Source organism: Gallus gallus, chromosome 12 (genome assembly GCF_016699485.2).
Source record: "Gallus gallus isolate bGalGal1 chromosome 12, bGalGal1.mat.broiler.GRCg7b, whole genome shotgun sequence".
Lineage (NCBI taxonomy): Eukaryota > Metazoa > Chordata > Aves > Galliformes > Phasianidae > Gallus > Gallus gallus.
In genome coordinates, this window is record NC_052543.1 from 8,578,959 (window position 1) to 8,595,128 (window position 16,170).

General features: G+C 37.9%; 1 protein-coding gene across 8 annotated transcripts in view; it reads right to left on the bottom strand.

Annotated features, from left to right (window-relative positions):
• The window catches only part of FAM208A (family with sequence similarity 208 member A), a 29,962-nt gene that overhangs the window by 2,716 nt on the left and 11,076 nt on the right, over positions 1-16,170 (bottom strand). For 2 of the 8 annotated variants that reach the window (XM_015293389.4, XM_015293395.4), the window contains exons 8-20: positions 15,707-15,738; positions 14,890-14,995; positions 14,361-14,464; positions 14,148-14,251; positions 13,835-13,907; positions 13,564-13,638; positions 11,375-12,088; positions 9,316-9,758; positions 6,757-6,898; positions 5,480-5,536; positions 1,833-2,776; positions 1,018-1,140; positions 349-508 (exon numbers count right to left, since the gene is read on the bottom strand). In XM_015293389.4, the coding sequence (XP_015148875.2) occupies positions 349-508; positions 1,018-1,140; positions 1,833-2,776; positions 5,480-5,536; positions 6,757-6,898; positions 9,316-9,758; positions 11,375-12,088; positions 13,564-13,638; positions 13,835-13,907; positions 14,148-14,251; positions 14,361-14,464; positions 14,890-14,995; positions 15,707-15,738 (3,077 nt within the window). The remainder of the gene's footprint in view (positions 1-348; positions 509-1,017; positions 1,141-1,832; positions 2,777-5,479; positions 5,537-6,756; positions 6,899-9,315; positions 9,759-11,374; positions 12,089-13,563; positions 13,639-13,834; positions 13,908-14,147; positions 14,252-14,360; positions 14,465-14,889; positions 14,996-15,706; positions 15,739-16,170) is intronic. The other 6 variants (XM_015293394.4, XM_015293391.4, XM_040646767.2 and 3 more) reach the window with 6 other exon arrangements.

Consider the following 16,170-nt stretch of genomic DNA (forward strand, 5'->3'; position numbering starts at 1 on the left):
TCAGTCAGCATGATCTGCCTTCTTAAAATATCTGAGAACTGGTAACTAAAGATAAAGATTCAATTTAAGATAAAGAAAATTTGAAAGAACACAGATTTCCAGTATTTTTTTTACTACATTATTCATGGTTCAGAGTAAGGAATAAAAGGCTCTGTACACGTATCTAGACAAACTTCAGAAGGCAAGATATCCTTGTTCACACATTCTCCAGACAGGCTAGTGAGTAGAAGACTCAAGTTCTCCAAAAAACTCACAATATCATCTCTGAGTATGACAGTTTTCTCATAGCCTCAGAGTTCTGTCTTTTTTTGTCTGTGTTTTTAAAGCTCCAGAAAGCATCATACTTACCTGTTGTGATGCTATCTGGATTAAGGACAGATTCATCTGACACAACAAAGCCACCAGACATGAAGAGTTCATTGTAAGTGTGATTTTTCACATCATCCAAACTATCGACACCCGCAAAGCTGACACAAGAGAGCTTCTTCAAAGTTACTAAGCCAGGTACCTGTTTAAAAATCAAGAGAGGTATTATGAGGGAAAAGAAAACAAAGATCATAGCTAAAAAATAGATAAAGAATCTTCTCGTCAAACTTTAAAACATATCAAAGAATTATTTCTAATCTCTTGCTTTAGAGAGTGCTCTCTCAAAAACATTACAGGAGTTGGTTCAGAAATGCCTAATGTCACTTTAACAGCTGCCTTCACTTGCTGTTAGAGCAGTAGGGAACTAAAAGCAGAACTACAGGAGCCTCAACAGAACTTAACAAGGGCTAGGAAAAAATATTAATTACTAAAATGCACCAGAAGTATTCATTACCAACAGTGTGCAGGTAGTAGTAGTTACGGGTATATGATGTAGTAGGACTAGGCATTACCACAAACAATTCTGTTTCTTTGAAAAGGCACCTAACCAGACTGTTGTTTAAATACTGAGAGTAGCCATACTCACAGTGAGTTCTTCTGGCTATGCTTTAACAGTTTTTTCTGTAGTACACATTTACTTATGTGAAGTACCTTATGGATGAGGTTGGCGATGTCTTCATTTTGAATAATTATCAACAGTTTATCTAAAGCAGCTCTTCTTTTTAGGAACTGTTCTGGATGGCACTCTGTATTACCTAACTTAGTAAGATACTCCTGACACCACAGAAAGAGATGGTGGGGGGAAAGAAAAAAAAAAAGGGGAAAAGCTAGTTAAGGCAAAACATTCTCCGGAAGATGACAACATTAATAAGTTTCCCATTCAAATGCATTTCAGAGGGACAACTATTTTTGTCTTTCTGACACATTAAACAGAAGGGTGCAGCAACACAGGAACAGGCTACTTTAGCAGGTCAGTCAGTCTCTCAGAGTAGCATGTAAGTGGACAGCTGACAGTCTATTAAAGACTGCATGAGGTTTCAAGAAAACACAAATTTTTATTACTTCACCTTCAACTTTCATCTTGCAGGAAAAAAAAACACACCACCACACATAAAGTTTTAGCAAAGATACATGAAAATATCATCACACTCTTGCTCTTCTCTCTCCAAAACCTTCCACAAGCCTAACCCTTCTGGCAGCACCTTCAGAAAGACCCGAACTCCAACCAGTTCTGCTTTTCAAACAATAAGAATTAGGTTAACACCAAATCAAGGCAGACTGTCTCAAAGCCTCAAACAAGAAGTGTGGCAGGGCAGCCTGTTTTCACAATCGCTGTAACAATTCAAACTTTTGTGAAACAAGTTTTAGACTCCCTTTTGTTTCGAGTCCAGTTTTATACACTCTGGTTTGAAAGCTACACCATTCTATTTTAACACTATGGAGAGGCTGAAATGGAACACATTTACCTTGATTTCTTTGCAGAGAATGCTTTCCTCCTCTTCATGAATATAAAATTTCACAGTGTTTTTCTGTACATCTTTAATAATTTCAACCAAACTGTTAAATACTTCAGGTTTTAACTGGCTGATAAAATCAGAAAGAGCTGGTTGGCTTGAAACGTTTAAGTTCTCCGGAGATTTCTGAGTCTTTTCTGGCGGCTCCATCAAATTACCACTGGAAGGTGTCTGATCAGACGTCAGCATAGCTTCTGCTTTAGCATTCACGTGTTCTACTTCCTCCTTCACTACAGGCAAGCTTGATGACTGCTGCTCAATAGAATCAGCATCTTCCACCATACTGTTACACAATGGCTCTGTTAACAGTGTCATGTCAGAGTCGCTGCAGATAGGTAACACGTTGGGTGGAGGCTTCGGTGCAGCACTATGAACTACTTCTGCTGATTCAGGACTACAATAAATTGGTGGAGTATGTCTAATGCACGAAGAGGACAGAACAACACTATTCATTTTCTCACTCAGTGTCTCTACATATTCTTGCACAGAAACCTCTGATGTCTGTAAACATACATATTCAGAAAATCTCATTATCCTCTCCTGGCCCAAGACGACTGGTGTGAACATACCACTGACATAAGAAATATTTTTTTCCCGCAAAATTTCCTGAATCTTTTTTACAAAGAGACTGTATTCTTCTAATATGACAGTCTCTACTATTGCACTTATGGAATGTTGTGTTGTAAAAGGGTGATCTGCTAGCTCACATTCATCTTCAAGTTTCTCCACTTGTCTTGTATAAAGTCCATCTTCTGCTGTCCCCTTTTGTGTGTCTGAAAATGGAGAGCATGGAAACTGATAATCAGAACTTCTCTGTCTATTTATTACCCGGGGGTCATTGGGGAAGGCATCCTTTGGTGGTAAATACACCAGTGGTTCTTCTGGTGATTTCAGACCTATATAGGAAGAGTTAATCATCATCATCTCATGTTTGAAAGTGACAGTCGATATAGCAAAAAACTAAAAAATACAGGGTTTTGGTTTTTGTTTCTTTAAATCTAATAAAATTGTAAGCAGAAAACCAGAGGATTTCTGTAGCAGAGGCAGTAACCAAAACAGCATTGGCCATTTTTAAAAGTTAGTGTTCTTCTGAAACGGAGTTGACCTGGAATCAGTTTTAAAAGTTATATGGACTCCCTAATCTGATGTCCATCCAAATCTTAAAGGAAAGCATTTGACACTAGCAGGATCCCTTTTGCATGGCATCAACATCATCTCACAGTTACTTTATACCTCTACAGAAACCAGAAGTGTTCCATTTTATTTCCTTCATCAATAGAATATGTTCTTCCTTCATCCTTCAAAGCTCAACCTACCAGTCAAAGCAAATTTCTAATTTCCTTTGAAAACACTATGAACAGATATAAAGCAGGCAATTTCATTGTGAACCTGGTTTTCTGTTGCCCTATGTCTTTAGCATGCTTAAGCATATTGCAGCAGAACTGCCTGGTCACAGCCTAAGCCAATGGTTGAGCACCAGGTGAGAAGGCAGGGCGAGCCCAGGGAGCTCTGATGCAAGCAAGGCACCTGAGTGACTGGAAGGCGTGGAGCCTGGATCCACCCCTCCTCACCTGCACTCCTCTCAAGCTGTCACTGGTTGTTAGAAGGAGTGAGCTCATTTTTTCTTCTTTGTTACATTCTTAACAGTCCACAGCGCCTATGTCTCACTAGAAGGCACTGCCATCGCCTTCCTCTTCTGTACACACATCAGTTTAGTTTTAGTTTGGGAAACCTCAGTACAGTAACGCACTTCGAGCTTGTCTGAGATGTAAGCTACTTGAGGCTACATACGTGATACTTGAGCTGCTTAACACTTACTAACCTACACTATTGTAATTAAGGAATACTGTATTAGAAGGAACTCTTAGTAGGAAGATTAAAAATTGCTATAGCTTTAAATTTGGGGCTATATGTAACATCTTACATTTTGTTACAGCCAGTTACAAACCAATTTTAACAATGAAAGAAGAAATACATAATCCACTCAGTTTATTTAAGAGAGAGTTTCTTTAACAATGGGATTAGGAAAAAGTCTTCATGATACCATGCTAAGAACATATACCAGACTGAATAGGTTATTCTTCAAATGCTATTATGTAAAGTTTTCTGGAAATAAATACTGCTTTAAAAACAAAAAGGGAGGAGTGGGGGGGGGGGGGAAGGGAAGCAATTAAGACCAGTAAAAAACTGTAAAGCTCTTTGAACAGGAAGATATGCTTCTGGATATAAATACCAATCCAAAGTATTTATATAAGTTTATTTTGTAATTTAAAATAGGGTTGCCTTGATTGAAATAGAATTCTCTGAAGGCAGTACCCTTCATAGACATACACCTTAGGGTCACAAGCCTTCATGCACACACAGGACAAAAAAATGCGTCACAAATACAGAATTCAACAGCTCTTAAAGCATGATTTATGACTTCAGGCATATTCTTCCTCAGTAATACCCTGTAACCAAATATATCAAATAAACAAGAAAAAAAAACCACCAGAAAGCAACCTTAGAAAGAAGAGCAGTTTAAGAGCTTACTACTGTTCTTGCAGACTAACACTCAATTTGTTCACTGCTTAGGAGAATTCTTTCTACTGCAACTCCATTCCGGAGTCTATTTTGAAATCACAAATTCAAAACACATATGACAAAGAAAGCATAGAACATTCTATTTCTTAGTATCTAAGATAAATGTCATCAAAAGCCTTCACTTTAAGAATATTTATTAAGGTATTAATCTTTTCTTACAAGAGAAAATACAAGCAAGAACAAATACTATTTTTCACTGAGTGTCTCAAAGAACAGCCCCCTATTTGAATCAAAGTCAAGTTAGGATGGATTAGTTAAAACATGCACAAGTAAGTTAGCTTTCAAAAATAAGACTGAGGTTTGCTCACTGTTGCCAGAAGTTTAGATTATGCAATAAAGAAGAAATGAACAATAACATGATACAGAAATAGTCAAAATGAGCTGGGAACCTATAAACAACTCTCCTCCAACACTTCCTGATGTTGTCAGGGTACATGCGAGACCACCCCCTTCACACCTCAAGTCACAAACTATTAAGAGTTCTTAGAATTAAGTTCAGCTGAACAATGAGCTCTGTATCAAAAGATGTTTTTGTTTAAAAAGAAAACAAAGAGATCACTAATTTGCTCTTCTGCAGTTGTGCAAGGATGAAAGAGAAAGACTGATACTCTCTGAATTCCTTTCTACAACTTCCTTTCTACAAAACCAAACCAAAAAAAAAGCAACACACACATCCTCTGGCTTTAGAAAGCCATCAGTTTCAGAAAGGAACAAACCTGCCTTTAAGTTACACTACAGAATATTAAGTTTTTAAAATGGAATTTCCAAGCCCTCTTGAAGACATTAAGTAGAAATATATGCCCAATTAAAAGTGCTACTTATCCAGAACATTAAAGACTTTTGGACTCTTCTATAGCTTTCTTAATGCACTTCAATAAAAAGAGACCACTTGCTGAACAGCATATTACTGATCTCGTTTTCTGATGAAAATTCAATCTAAGAGGAGAATAAAAGCCGCTCAGTAGTTCAGACTGTAATGACATACGGAACCCCCCCAGCACATACTCTTCTCTCACCTGTTTCTTTATCTTCATATTTTTCCAGCTGGTCCTCCTCATCTTTTCCTATCCCTCCTGAAGGAGAGCAGCAGTTAGCATTAGCAGAGTTTCTTGGTATATTGCACCTTCTACAAGATCACATTACAGAGCCAGTCAATACTTATTGCAGTAAGAGCTAATTTCAAGAAACTCAAATCCAGTCATGCTCAAGACAACCTCTTTCATCTCTGGAATAGCACTTTCCCCTCTCAAAGACCCTGAAGAGAATTCTAGAAAAATTTCTTGTCTCACAGATGACTGTACGTGTCAATTGACAAATCCCTCTGGTATCAAGAACCACATCCTGTATTCACGTGCTAGTTAGCTCAGCAACCATAACCACATCCGCCCATGTGCACAGTGGGCCAAGCCAGTAGCAGGAAAAGAAGTAATGTCCTATCCAAACAATTTTGCAGTCCTCAAGCCCTTAAAAAAAACCACAGAAAACATCAACCCTATCATTTCTTTATAAAGCCTAAGCATACGGTAGAAAGAAACCTATTTCCCTTGCCGTCCTCCCTTCTCAGCCAAGCACACAAAGGAGCCACAGAACTACACGACCGGATGAATATCACAAGCATCAGAGATTCCCACATTCCTCAGATGAGATCAGATATGTTTTCACTCAGAGAATGCAGTTAACAGTCTGTGTAGGTTTACTCAAGAGCCCTCAATTCACAGCTCTGAATCTACAGCTTCTCATCTATTCTTACAGTCCAGTTTCCACATCCTTCAAAATCCATTATTTTATGTTCTCCTAAGACTTGGTACTGTTGAGTCATCAAGAACTAGAACAAGAAGCTTCTTCTATAAGCTTAGGTTTTAAATGTTTAGATACAAAGACTTTAAAGCGCCTCTAATAGAAGTACGTGATGCAGTAAGAAGTAGACAGCTTTCTGTAAGGATGTTTTTCATAGCTTTTCTGAACTACTAGTTGCAACTATTCATCAATCCTATCTTTCAGCAGAACCTAGTGAGTTCAAACACATAATTCAAAACAGTTACATACTTCACCAGATAAATACTCAAGCACTCACATTTACATCACTCCGTACCCAAAGCAGTACTTTTCCACCAGTATCTGTTCTCATCCAGTAGATTTGTTTATTATTCAAACAGCAGGAACAATTGCATGGATATCTGCATGCCTGCGTACCAAGAGGTGACCCAAGAATGGGATCTATGAAATTTACAAACCCTTAGAATATGTTATCATTTCACTATTTGCAGCAAGGTAACAGTTAAAGCCATCTTACCTGTAATTGGAATAAGTCTCCAGGGCATTCCAACCTCTATGCTATTTGAGTTGGAGTGATGCCTGCGATAAACATGTTCTACGGGTGTACTAGGACAAGGACTGTAGTCTTCAAAGCTACTTACACTTCCAGTGCTTGCTTCCTAAAAGATATAAATTCTCAGTTTACATATGTTTTATTAAGCCTTTATCTACTGAACAGCTGATGATGCGAATGCACCCACATTCACCAGCACATTGGAAATACTGCTGTTGGTCAAATGAAGTCAAAGTTAGAAATGCTGACGTCGGGTACTGCTGCATTTCATTTACCTGTTTGATTCATCCCAAGACAGTGACAGACCATCAGCAAAGATGCCGAAGTAAATAAGGCAGTCATAAGCACATGCCATAGAGTGCAGAAGTTGTGGGAAAGAAGGGGAAGGAAATGAAAAGAAGGGAGGAAAAAAAAACAGAAAAAAAAAACACTTGTTCCTTCACCATTTTTAGGCTGTTCTCTCGATAGCTGACTAAAGGAATCTTCAACTAATATTACACTCACAAGAAAACCAAATTCATCTAGCATTCCAGATTGTTAAAAGCAAGAGCACAGACACAGGTAGGACAAACTCTTCCTTGCTCCTTGATTAAGAAACTGGGCTTTGTGTGGAATTATCAGTAACAGAGACCACAGAACAGCCACTCTGTACAGTAATGTGAACAACTGGGATGCTCTGATCCCTAAGCACAAGACTTTCTTGAAAGGGTGTCTAACTGAAGTTGCATGGTATTGTGAGAAGTATGCATGGAACATATCTACTCCACCCAACTGCACCAAGAAGGCACATGAAGAGAACCAGGCATGCAGAAACTCTGCTCCCAGCAGAAATAAAGACAGCTCCCCAGCCAACTTTAATATCCACAGAACATGATGGATCCTCCACTACGCACATTTCTTGTCTCGTTCAGACACTGCTGGAGAGACAGGAACAAGCACATCTACTTCTCCACTGAACGGTAAGGACTGGGGGATTCTCACTTGTGTTCAGAAGTGAATGGTACTCTCCTGTCTGCTCCTATAAAGTAGGAAGTGGAATACACTTTGGACCAAGACCAATTTCCAAAACTGGAGCAAGAACTAAAATTAGACCAAATGGATGTCTGTGGTTGTACAGCAAGAATTACTTCCTGAAGCTCCATCACTAGGAAAGTTCACTAACACAAACCACAGAAACAGTTATCTAAGGTAAGCTGTTACGACTGCAGTGTGGGTTTTTTATTGTTTTATTTTTTGGCTATTTTTAAAAGTACTCCAGAATCTATAAAGCATATTGAGCTTACAAGGACAATTGACTTGATTTTGCCAATTTGTTCTACCAACACAAAAGAGTGCTATTATTAAAATGAAATGCAGCCCTCATTCTACTTCCTCAGAGCAACTACGGTTGTTTTAGATACCTCCAACCAACTCTAAATACCAGAGTGTGGTTCAACTTCTTTCAGTTTCTTTCCCATAACAAGACAGGCTGAAGAAAGTCTTGGAATTATACTCTCTCTGACCATTTTACTTTTTTGTTTGTTTGTTTTGCATTTGTGGGAGAAGGGAAAAAAGTTCAGAGCATAAGCTTTGAAAGAAAGGATCTCGACTTAGATCCAGAGGAGCCTGGTCAAAAAAAGCTCCTTTATGTCTGAAAATGACTTCATAATCAGAACAAGCTGTCACATTCAAACCACCAGGAACATTCTAAAAGCAAAGGATAGCAATGCACATTGAACAATGTCAGAGCTGCCATCCACCTATCATTTTTGGGGCTTGGCAGGGGAGAGCCCCACAGCTAAATAGTATGCAATCATTAATGGCCTGCTCAAACTACTGAGAGAGTCCATACGTGAAAGCAACTCCTGCTGCATTATAACCAATTCTCAGGAAAAGCAACATCTAGGCAGTAAAAAGGAGAAAGAACTCTCAAATGTCTCCTTACTTTGTTACAGGTTCAGAAAATACCAATGCCTTAGTCAGATCAATAACCAACCCTTAGGAGGAGGAAGGTGGAAGGCAGCATTTGTTTGCTAAATATATATATATACACATATATACACATATATATATACACATATATATACATATATACATGCACACATATACAGCTCTCTATCTGCCTCTGTCTCTCTCAAGGTGAGAGCCAGAATAAAATATCTGAGTGCTACAGGAGCCAAAATCAACTGCAAGGCTGTGGTCTCAGCAAACATGAAAAAACACTGATATACAGCAGTCAGCTTCAGAATGACATAAATTTTGCTTCATATTGCTGGAGCAGCAGCATATTACACTTACCGGAAAGTAAGAGGTGAAGAAGACTGACAATGATTGCTTTTCACCTCTTAATTATAATTTTATTACAGATAAAGAATGAGGAATAAATATCTTCATTTTTTTATATGTTCTCCTACCAAAAAGGAAAGCTTCTTCACAGAAAAGCTCTTATGTATATAAAAATTAGGTCTTTTTATTCATTCTCGTAATACTTATGAAAATAGTACAGGTGTTAACAGCATCAACCTACATGCCAGTTGCACTTACTTTTAAAAGAAGTGTGTGTTCAAGGCCTACTTCACTAGCTGGAAACCGTAGGTCAACATCAATAGCGAAGGGTAAGCAAGCAGCATCAGTCTCCAGCATCACAGGGCTCTGTGGGTCCTTAAAGTTAACAGGTTCAGCCTGAGCATCATCAGGAAGCTCATGATCATCTTGGTCCTGTGCTGGAATGGATTCATATTCATAGTTTTGTCTCATATCCTCTTCAACTTCATCACTGTTTAGTCCTAAAGCTTGATTTACAGACCGTGCCAACGATGAATCCATGTGTCCTGAATTAGCTAGTGTTTCTAAAAGCAGTTTAACGAGGCCATGTGTGTCAGTAACAGCAGGGTCAGATACATCCTGGTGTCTCAAGTCAGTATCATGTCCACCGAGACCAGAAATAATTGAGAAAACAGTCTGTGGCGGCTCCGAGCTTCTGCCCCCTTAGGGAGGGAACGAAGGACAAAAGCAATCCATTGCTAAGTTTTAAAACAAAAGCAAAACCAGACACACACACCCCAAAAACCTACACATACCCTCAGTCTCACTCATTAACAACAATTCATACAGCAAACATACACTTATTTTCTTGAATAAATAATTTTAAACAGGAAGATGTAGATAGAAGTTTCTAAAGCTAACAGCCACCCCAGGTAAGTAATTTCATTTTCTCAGGTCATTCAGTATGACACTATTTTATGTTTAAACAGAATTCCCACCTTACAATCTACGTATTTTATGAAGAATATTACAAGGCTTCCATCACTGATTAGTTTCAACGAAGTATTTGCTTCACTTCTTCCTATTGTTGTTGCTCCAAAAACAGGTGAGTATCTTATCCTTAACCTCTCAAGTTATCTTAGATTAAGCATAATTACAAAAGTTTACCATTCCTACCAAACACAGCCTTAGAACAGGGCTATTGCTCTACTTATCCCCTGGAACGAACATATACCACAGGTTTTTATTCATCCTTGAAAGAGACAAGAACTTTAAGTATTTGATAAACCTCTAGCTCATTTCATCATATATGGAAATACAAAATTATTTAAATGCTATTCAGCTAATAATAATGTAATCATGGTTAGTCATTTAGCTCTCAGTATTTTTAGGCACAATTTTTGGCAAGACAAATTACTTCCATGGTTATACAAAAAACATGGAAATTTGAACCACTCATGTTTCTATTTTGGTACTTCTGACAAATGTTAGGTCAAAATTTAGTTTTAAACAGATACTGTTCTGATTATAGCCAGGTGGAAATGCATTTACTTATGTTACGTAATAATGTACAAAGACTCTGAAGTTTCATGTACTTCCAGATTAGAATCCCATGATTGAGCATTTAGTCCACCCTCTGCCTTTTCCATCTACGCACACATCTGTCAAAAGGGAAACTGTTTTCTAAACTGAATCTCCTCATCTTCCAAACCCATCCTACCCATCACAACAACTGCAGCTTGGTACACACTCCCCCTCTTCTTTATGCTACACTCCTTCCCAGCTTTCCCTCTTCTGAAGCAGACCTTTATCATTGCCCAATGAAACAGACAAAGGGCACACCTTAAGTATTGACATAATATTCAAGATAATTATCTGAGGTTTGCATGTAGATAAATGTCATGTGCAAAAGAAATTATGTCTTAAAGCTGTAAGGATGTTTCCTTAGTCCCTCTGTAGACACATTAGTGGCTATTTGGAACTTAACTATCCTCAAGCTTGCAAGTTCCATTCTCATCTTCAATCAACATTATCTAATTATTAATATAGGGCATTGGGGCCATAAAGAATTAGAGCAAAGCCTGAAGTCAAACCAGAGATATTAGGGTATCAAAATGTGCTTAGAACTCCATATTACAAAGTCTCAGGCAGTTATACAGCTAAGCGAACTGGTGAAGTTTGTCTTCCTTCCTGTTAAAATGCCTTCTAGAAAGAGGCAACCTACATCTATTAACATCACACATTAAACTACACCAATATTAAATCTATTAAGATTAAATTATAAGTATTCTGTGAATTATAATAGTTAAAGAGAAACTTTAAACAAAGTGTTTCTTACCTTCATATTGACAGTTATTCTCTGAAGATTCACTCATCTTTAAGTGTTTTGGCAAATTTTCAGGCTGTCTTTCCAGTTTTCTTTTCAGTCCACTTTTATTTCTAAGGTCCTCAGAATCAGAATCTCCACCTACATTTTTTTTCCTACACTGGATTAAGTTAATAAGGTCTTTGAGTCTCTCTGGATCATAATCCCCAAGATGAGGGAATTTTCGCTTGACAGCAGCTGCTTCAGATTTTGCATGGATTCTTCTCCCACTTTTCATGATGGCAAACTCAGAATCTTCTTCTGTAGCTTCATAATCTGAGATGGGACTGAACTGCTGATGCTTTCGATTTCCCTCCATCAGCTCCCTAGCTCTAGAAACAGGTAGCTCATATGCTGCACAACTGAAAATATAGTTTTGCAAGCAGCTGTCAATGTGAGATTTGTTTTTTGGAGCAGGATAAAGAAATTTTTTGTCATCCAACCGTGATTCATACCGATACAACACAAATTCTCTATATTTTCCAGACCCACTATAACATCTTCTCAAATACTCATTTATATACTTTTCCACAACAGTATTGAAATCAGCAGTAGCGTCTTTACGAGACTGGATTAAAGCAAAATGTAGAGACTGAATAAACCTTGTGAATTCTGGAATGATCTGATTTTCATGCAAGATCGCAGTAGTAGAATTTTTCTGTGTTCCACATGGAACACTTCTTTGTGCTGCCATAAAAGAAAAGGGAATTCACAATTAAAATCAAATAATAAAGCTATAAATAAATGACTACTAGCTAGCAATATTCTGTATTATACATACTTAATGAAAAACAGTTTGGAATGACTGGAGAAATAACCCAAAAGCTAGGAAAGGAAGTGAAGTAACCTAATTTAAAGCCTGTCAACCTGCTCATAGTCATGAACCGATAACTTTCATCACTTCGTGGCAGCCTATATCCTACATACTCACAATTTGCAGTTTAAATCTCTTTAGAGTCCCTTATAGAAGAAAGTCACTTCAGAAACTTACCAAGATTTACTACAAAACAGCTCCCTGCAAGAGATGGGGGGAGCATAACTGCTTCCCCCAGAATCCTGCCTCCACTGCACCCTCCTTACAATACAATTAGCTTAGTAACCCAGTAGGAAGCTAGATAGCCTTTTTTGTTCCTTTGCAAACCAATACAACTAACTAAATCAAAGACATGCAGTAGGAGCAAGAGGAGTAGGACTTCCCAGTCTATGCTATTAGAACCTCTTACATCACTGAAACAGCAGCTTAGGGAAACTAAATTACCTCCAGACTCACTCAAATCTTTCTCTTTTCAATCCTTTAAAGCAAGACGTGAAGACTTAAATCAGGGATTTACCTTGTGTCTGACAGAAACTAAAGCTCACAAATCCATGAAATGTCACAGCAATGAGAACGAGAATAATCTTAAGGAATTGGCGAGCACGCACTTTAAATATCATCCCGTACCATATCTCCTCTTACCCCATCTACAAGTGATTGAATTTCAGTAAGTGTTAAATAAATCAAAAGGGATGTATTAAAATAAGAAACTACAAAGATTAGCAATAAGAACCTAGGAAGCAGCCAAGACTTCAGACAAGAACTTCCTGAAGAGCTATGCTTTGACATCGTTTCTGAATAACTCGCAGCAAGCTAAAAGAGGTCTACTTTCTGTGCTTGTACTATTCATTGCAAAATTCAACTGTCAAAGATTAATTTCTAAGTCTCATCCCAAAGCATCCAAGTTCTACTAAAGCTAAGTCCTTTCAGTCATCTTTCATTGTACGGTCCGGTTTTGGGGCATATTCCAGAGCAAAATAAACAAAAAAGAAACAACAAACGTTCAGACGTTTTGTTTTTCACATTTTGATGGCTAAAGTTCCCACACCTCAGAATGGGTAATAATGTTCTAAATAAATACTTCTCTTGGAAAACTGATGCTTAGTTCTGTGCCATCAAGAAATTCGGAAGAAGTTTTACTTCACAAAAGGGAACAAGCGAGCCTGAAATACTCAGTGCAGGAGTTACTTCCACAGAGAAATAAACATTTCCATATACCACCACCTTGGCCATAACAAATTGTTATTCCTGGTTTACACTGACACCATGTATCATTATCAAGTCTTAAGCAGAATATAAACATTTAAATCAGCCCATAGACAACAATCTCAGCAGTGAACAAACTTACCTGAGACTGTTACACCTCTGGGCTCTGGAAACAAAAACAATGCATTTAACATGCGAGATCGCCCAGTTTGTTGGTCTAGAATGAGAAAAGAAGAATAGTGGGGAATGAGAAGACCCTCTATGCTTCCAAAGATAGCTCAATCCCCAGGGAACACCATAAAAATAAACAAAACAAAGAACACTGCCCCACACAAGCACACACAAAAAACCCGACACTCCCCCACACCCACCCACCCATCCACACCCCAAACATCTCATCTGAAAATACATACCATAGGGGGATGCCATTTGCCAAGGAGAAAGAAGAAGAAGAAAGCCTCTGTCCAGAAGTGGTTTTACGAGAACCTGTTTTCAAGACAAAAAAAAAAAAAAAAAAGCACACTGCTTCAACCAACCAAAGATATTTTCTCACTACAAACACTCTTACTGCCTGTACGCTTAATTCCAGTATGGGTAGAGAAGTGCTATAAACGCTATTTTGGAGTATGTCAGCCTCGTAATTCCAACAAGATCATAAATTTTCTAGTATGCCCCTAGTTACTGAAATTATTCTCAAAAGGGAATAGTAAAATCTGTTACACTCACAAGTTTCTCTTTCTCCAGCTTTTGCAGTAATCCCTCCAAGTGACTGCCAGAACGGGACTTCTCCACAACTTCATAAAGGCTGCTATACATTCCATTCCTCAACACTGACATGGGACGAGAGGAGAAAGAAGTGAGAAGAAGAAAATAAAATAAAATAAAATTCAAATTCAGTAAACATTCTGAATTTAAAAAGATTAATACAGAACAATTTACCTTCTTTTGCCCCTACATAAGTTTCTTTATAGAACAACAGTGGTGATATTTTCTTCTTCAATTGGTCAATGCTCACAACTTTTTCCAGGTCGAGTTTCTCAGGTCTAGAGACAAAAGGCAGGGGATTGGGGAAAAATAAAAGAATTAAAGTCTCCTTTTCTTTGACCTCCATAGTCCAATCCTTATTGACAAAGAAGAAACTATCAAACACACACTTGTAAAAAAAAAAAAATCAGTTCCTCAGGCTGCCCTGTGAGCCAGTGGTGTTTACTGCTTCAAAAGAGTATGTGTCACTTAAATAACGAAAACAAACAAAAGAAAAACCCATAGGCTGACAAGAGTTGTGAGAAGAAACTTAAAAGCAGCTCTGGGCATTCATGAGTCAGCAGTCTACCTAGTCTGACATATTTAAAGTGTCAAGCCACAGTGTATTTTTCACCTCAATATGCCTGAAATCTGCCCAGTCTATCAGAATGAGTTCTAGTACAACAATTTCTTAAACTGTTGGTCCTTAAACAATTATACTCACAGCTTGCAGGGAAGGAAAGGACGTGCTGCTGACTTCAAGGAAACATGGCATAAAAGTTTGCCTTTATTCCAGAGCTGTCCCCTCCATAACGTGTAGTTAAATTTATCTAAATTAAGACAGAGACAAAAAAGAAACACTAAGTGAAACCACTTGTTAGGAGACAGAAAGGAAACGGCAGTAAAGTGACTGCTGATTCTCCTAAAGCTGTTTTAGGGAAGCTTCCTGCTAATACCAGAGCAAACCATAAGACCTTAAATAACATGCCAAAAGATAACCAGAAAAGCTTTTGCAATCTATCTTGTTTTGTCTTGATCTCAGCAGAGCAAAGGAGGTTGGTGTGTTACCTGTACATGGCCATACAAGCACATCCTTGTTGCCAGCATCTGCAACGATAACCTCTTTCCTTACCTTAACTGCCAACCACTTTTACACATATGAATGTTTTGCCTGAATGATGGTCAAAAGAAAAGCAGTCAAAGATTCTACTATTTGAAGTGCCCTTGAAAAGCATATTTGTGAACAGAAGATATGCTCCTGCCATACTAAAAGTAGAAAAATAAGGGAAAAAAAAAAAACTTTGGATTTTGTTCAGTTCTGATTTATTCTCATAAGAAGATAGTCCAGAAGGTGTCTTTGAGATCATCTGATATTAGGAAGAGATCCCTCCGATCAGTATAGTACAGAATAAAAGTTAGGCAGACAGTCAACATAACTAAGCAATCGTTCTGGTTAGAGAAAAATGAAACTACATGGGGAAAAATGGCCATTACCTTCCACGCCTATAATCACAAAGTAATACATTTCAATTCATTCTTACCTGTACTTCTATCTGGGTTGAAGCTGTTTGATCTAACAAAAAGAAAGGAGACCGAATTACTAGCCTGAGACAGAAGCTTCTGGCTACTAGATTTTATACTAAGAATACCCTAAAAGTCTAAAAGAACAGAAAAACTGATAATACACTCTCTAACTTCAAGCTATTGTTACATCAGCTTCTCTGATTTTTGATACCCTGATAACTGCTGTTAGCAGTAAAAACTAGAGTCCCCACAACTGGATGCTTTCTTACCAGTATAGGTATCATATTCTATCTGTAATCAACAGTCGCTCTACGAGCACTAAGTAAACAGCAATAAAGAGTCAGTGACCAAACATACAGAATATTTTCTTGAATACCAAACAAGATATTGCTGTGAACATCATTACAACTCTACCTTTATTCTACTAAACTTTCTCTGTGGATTCCACTTAGTGAAGAAGGTGAGGTAGGTGAGAAGAGCA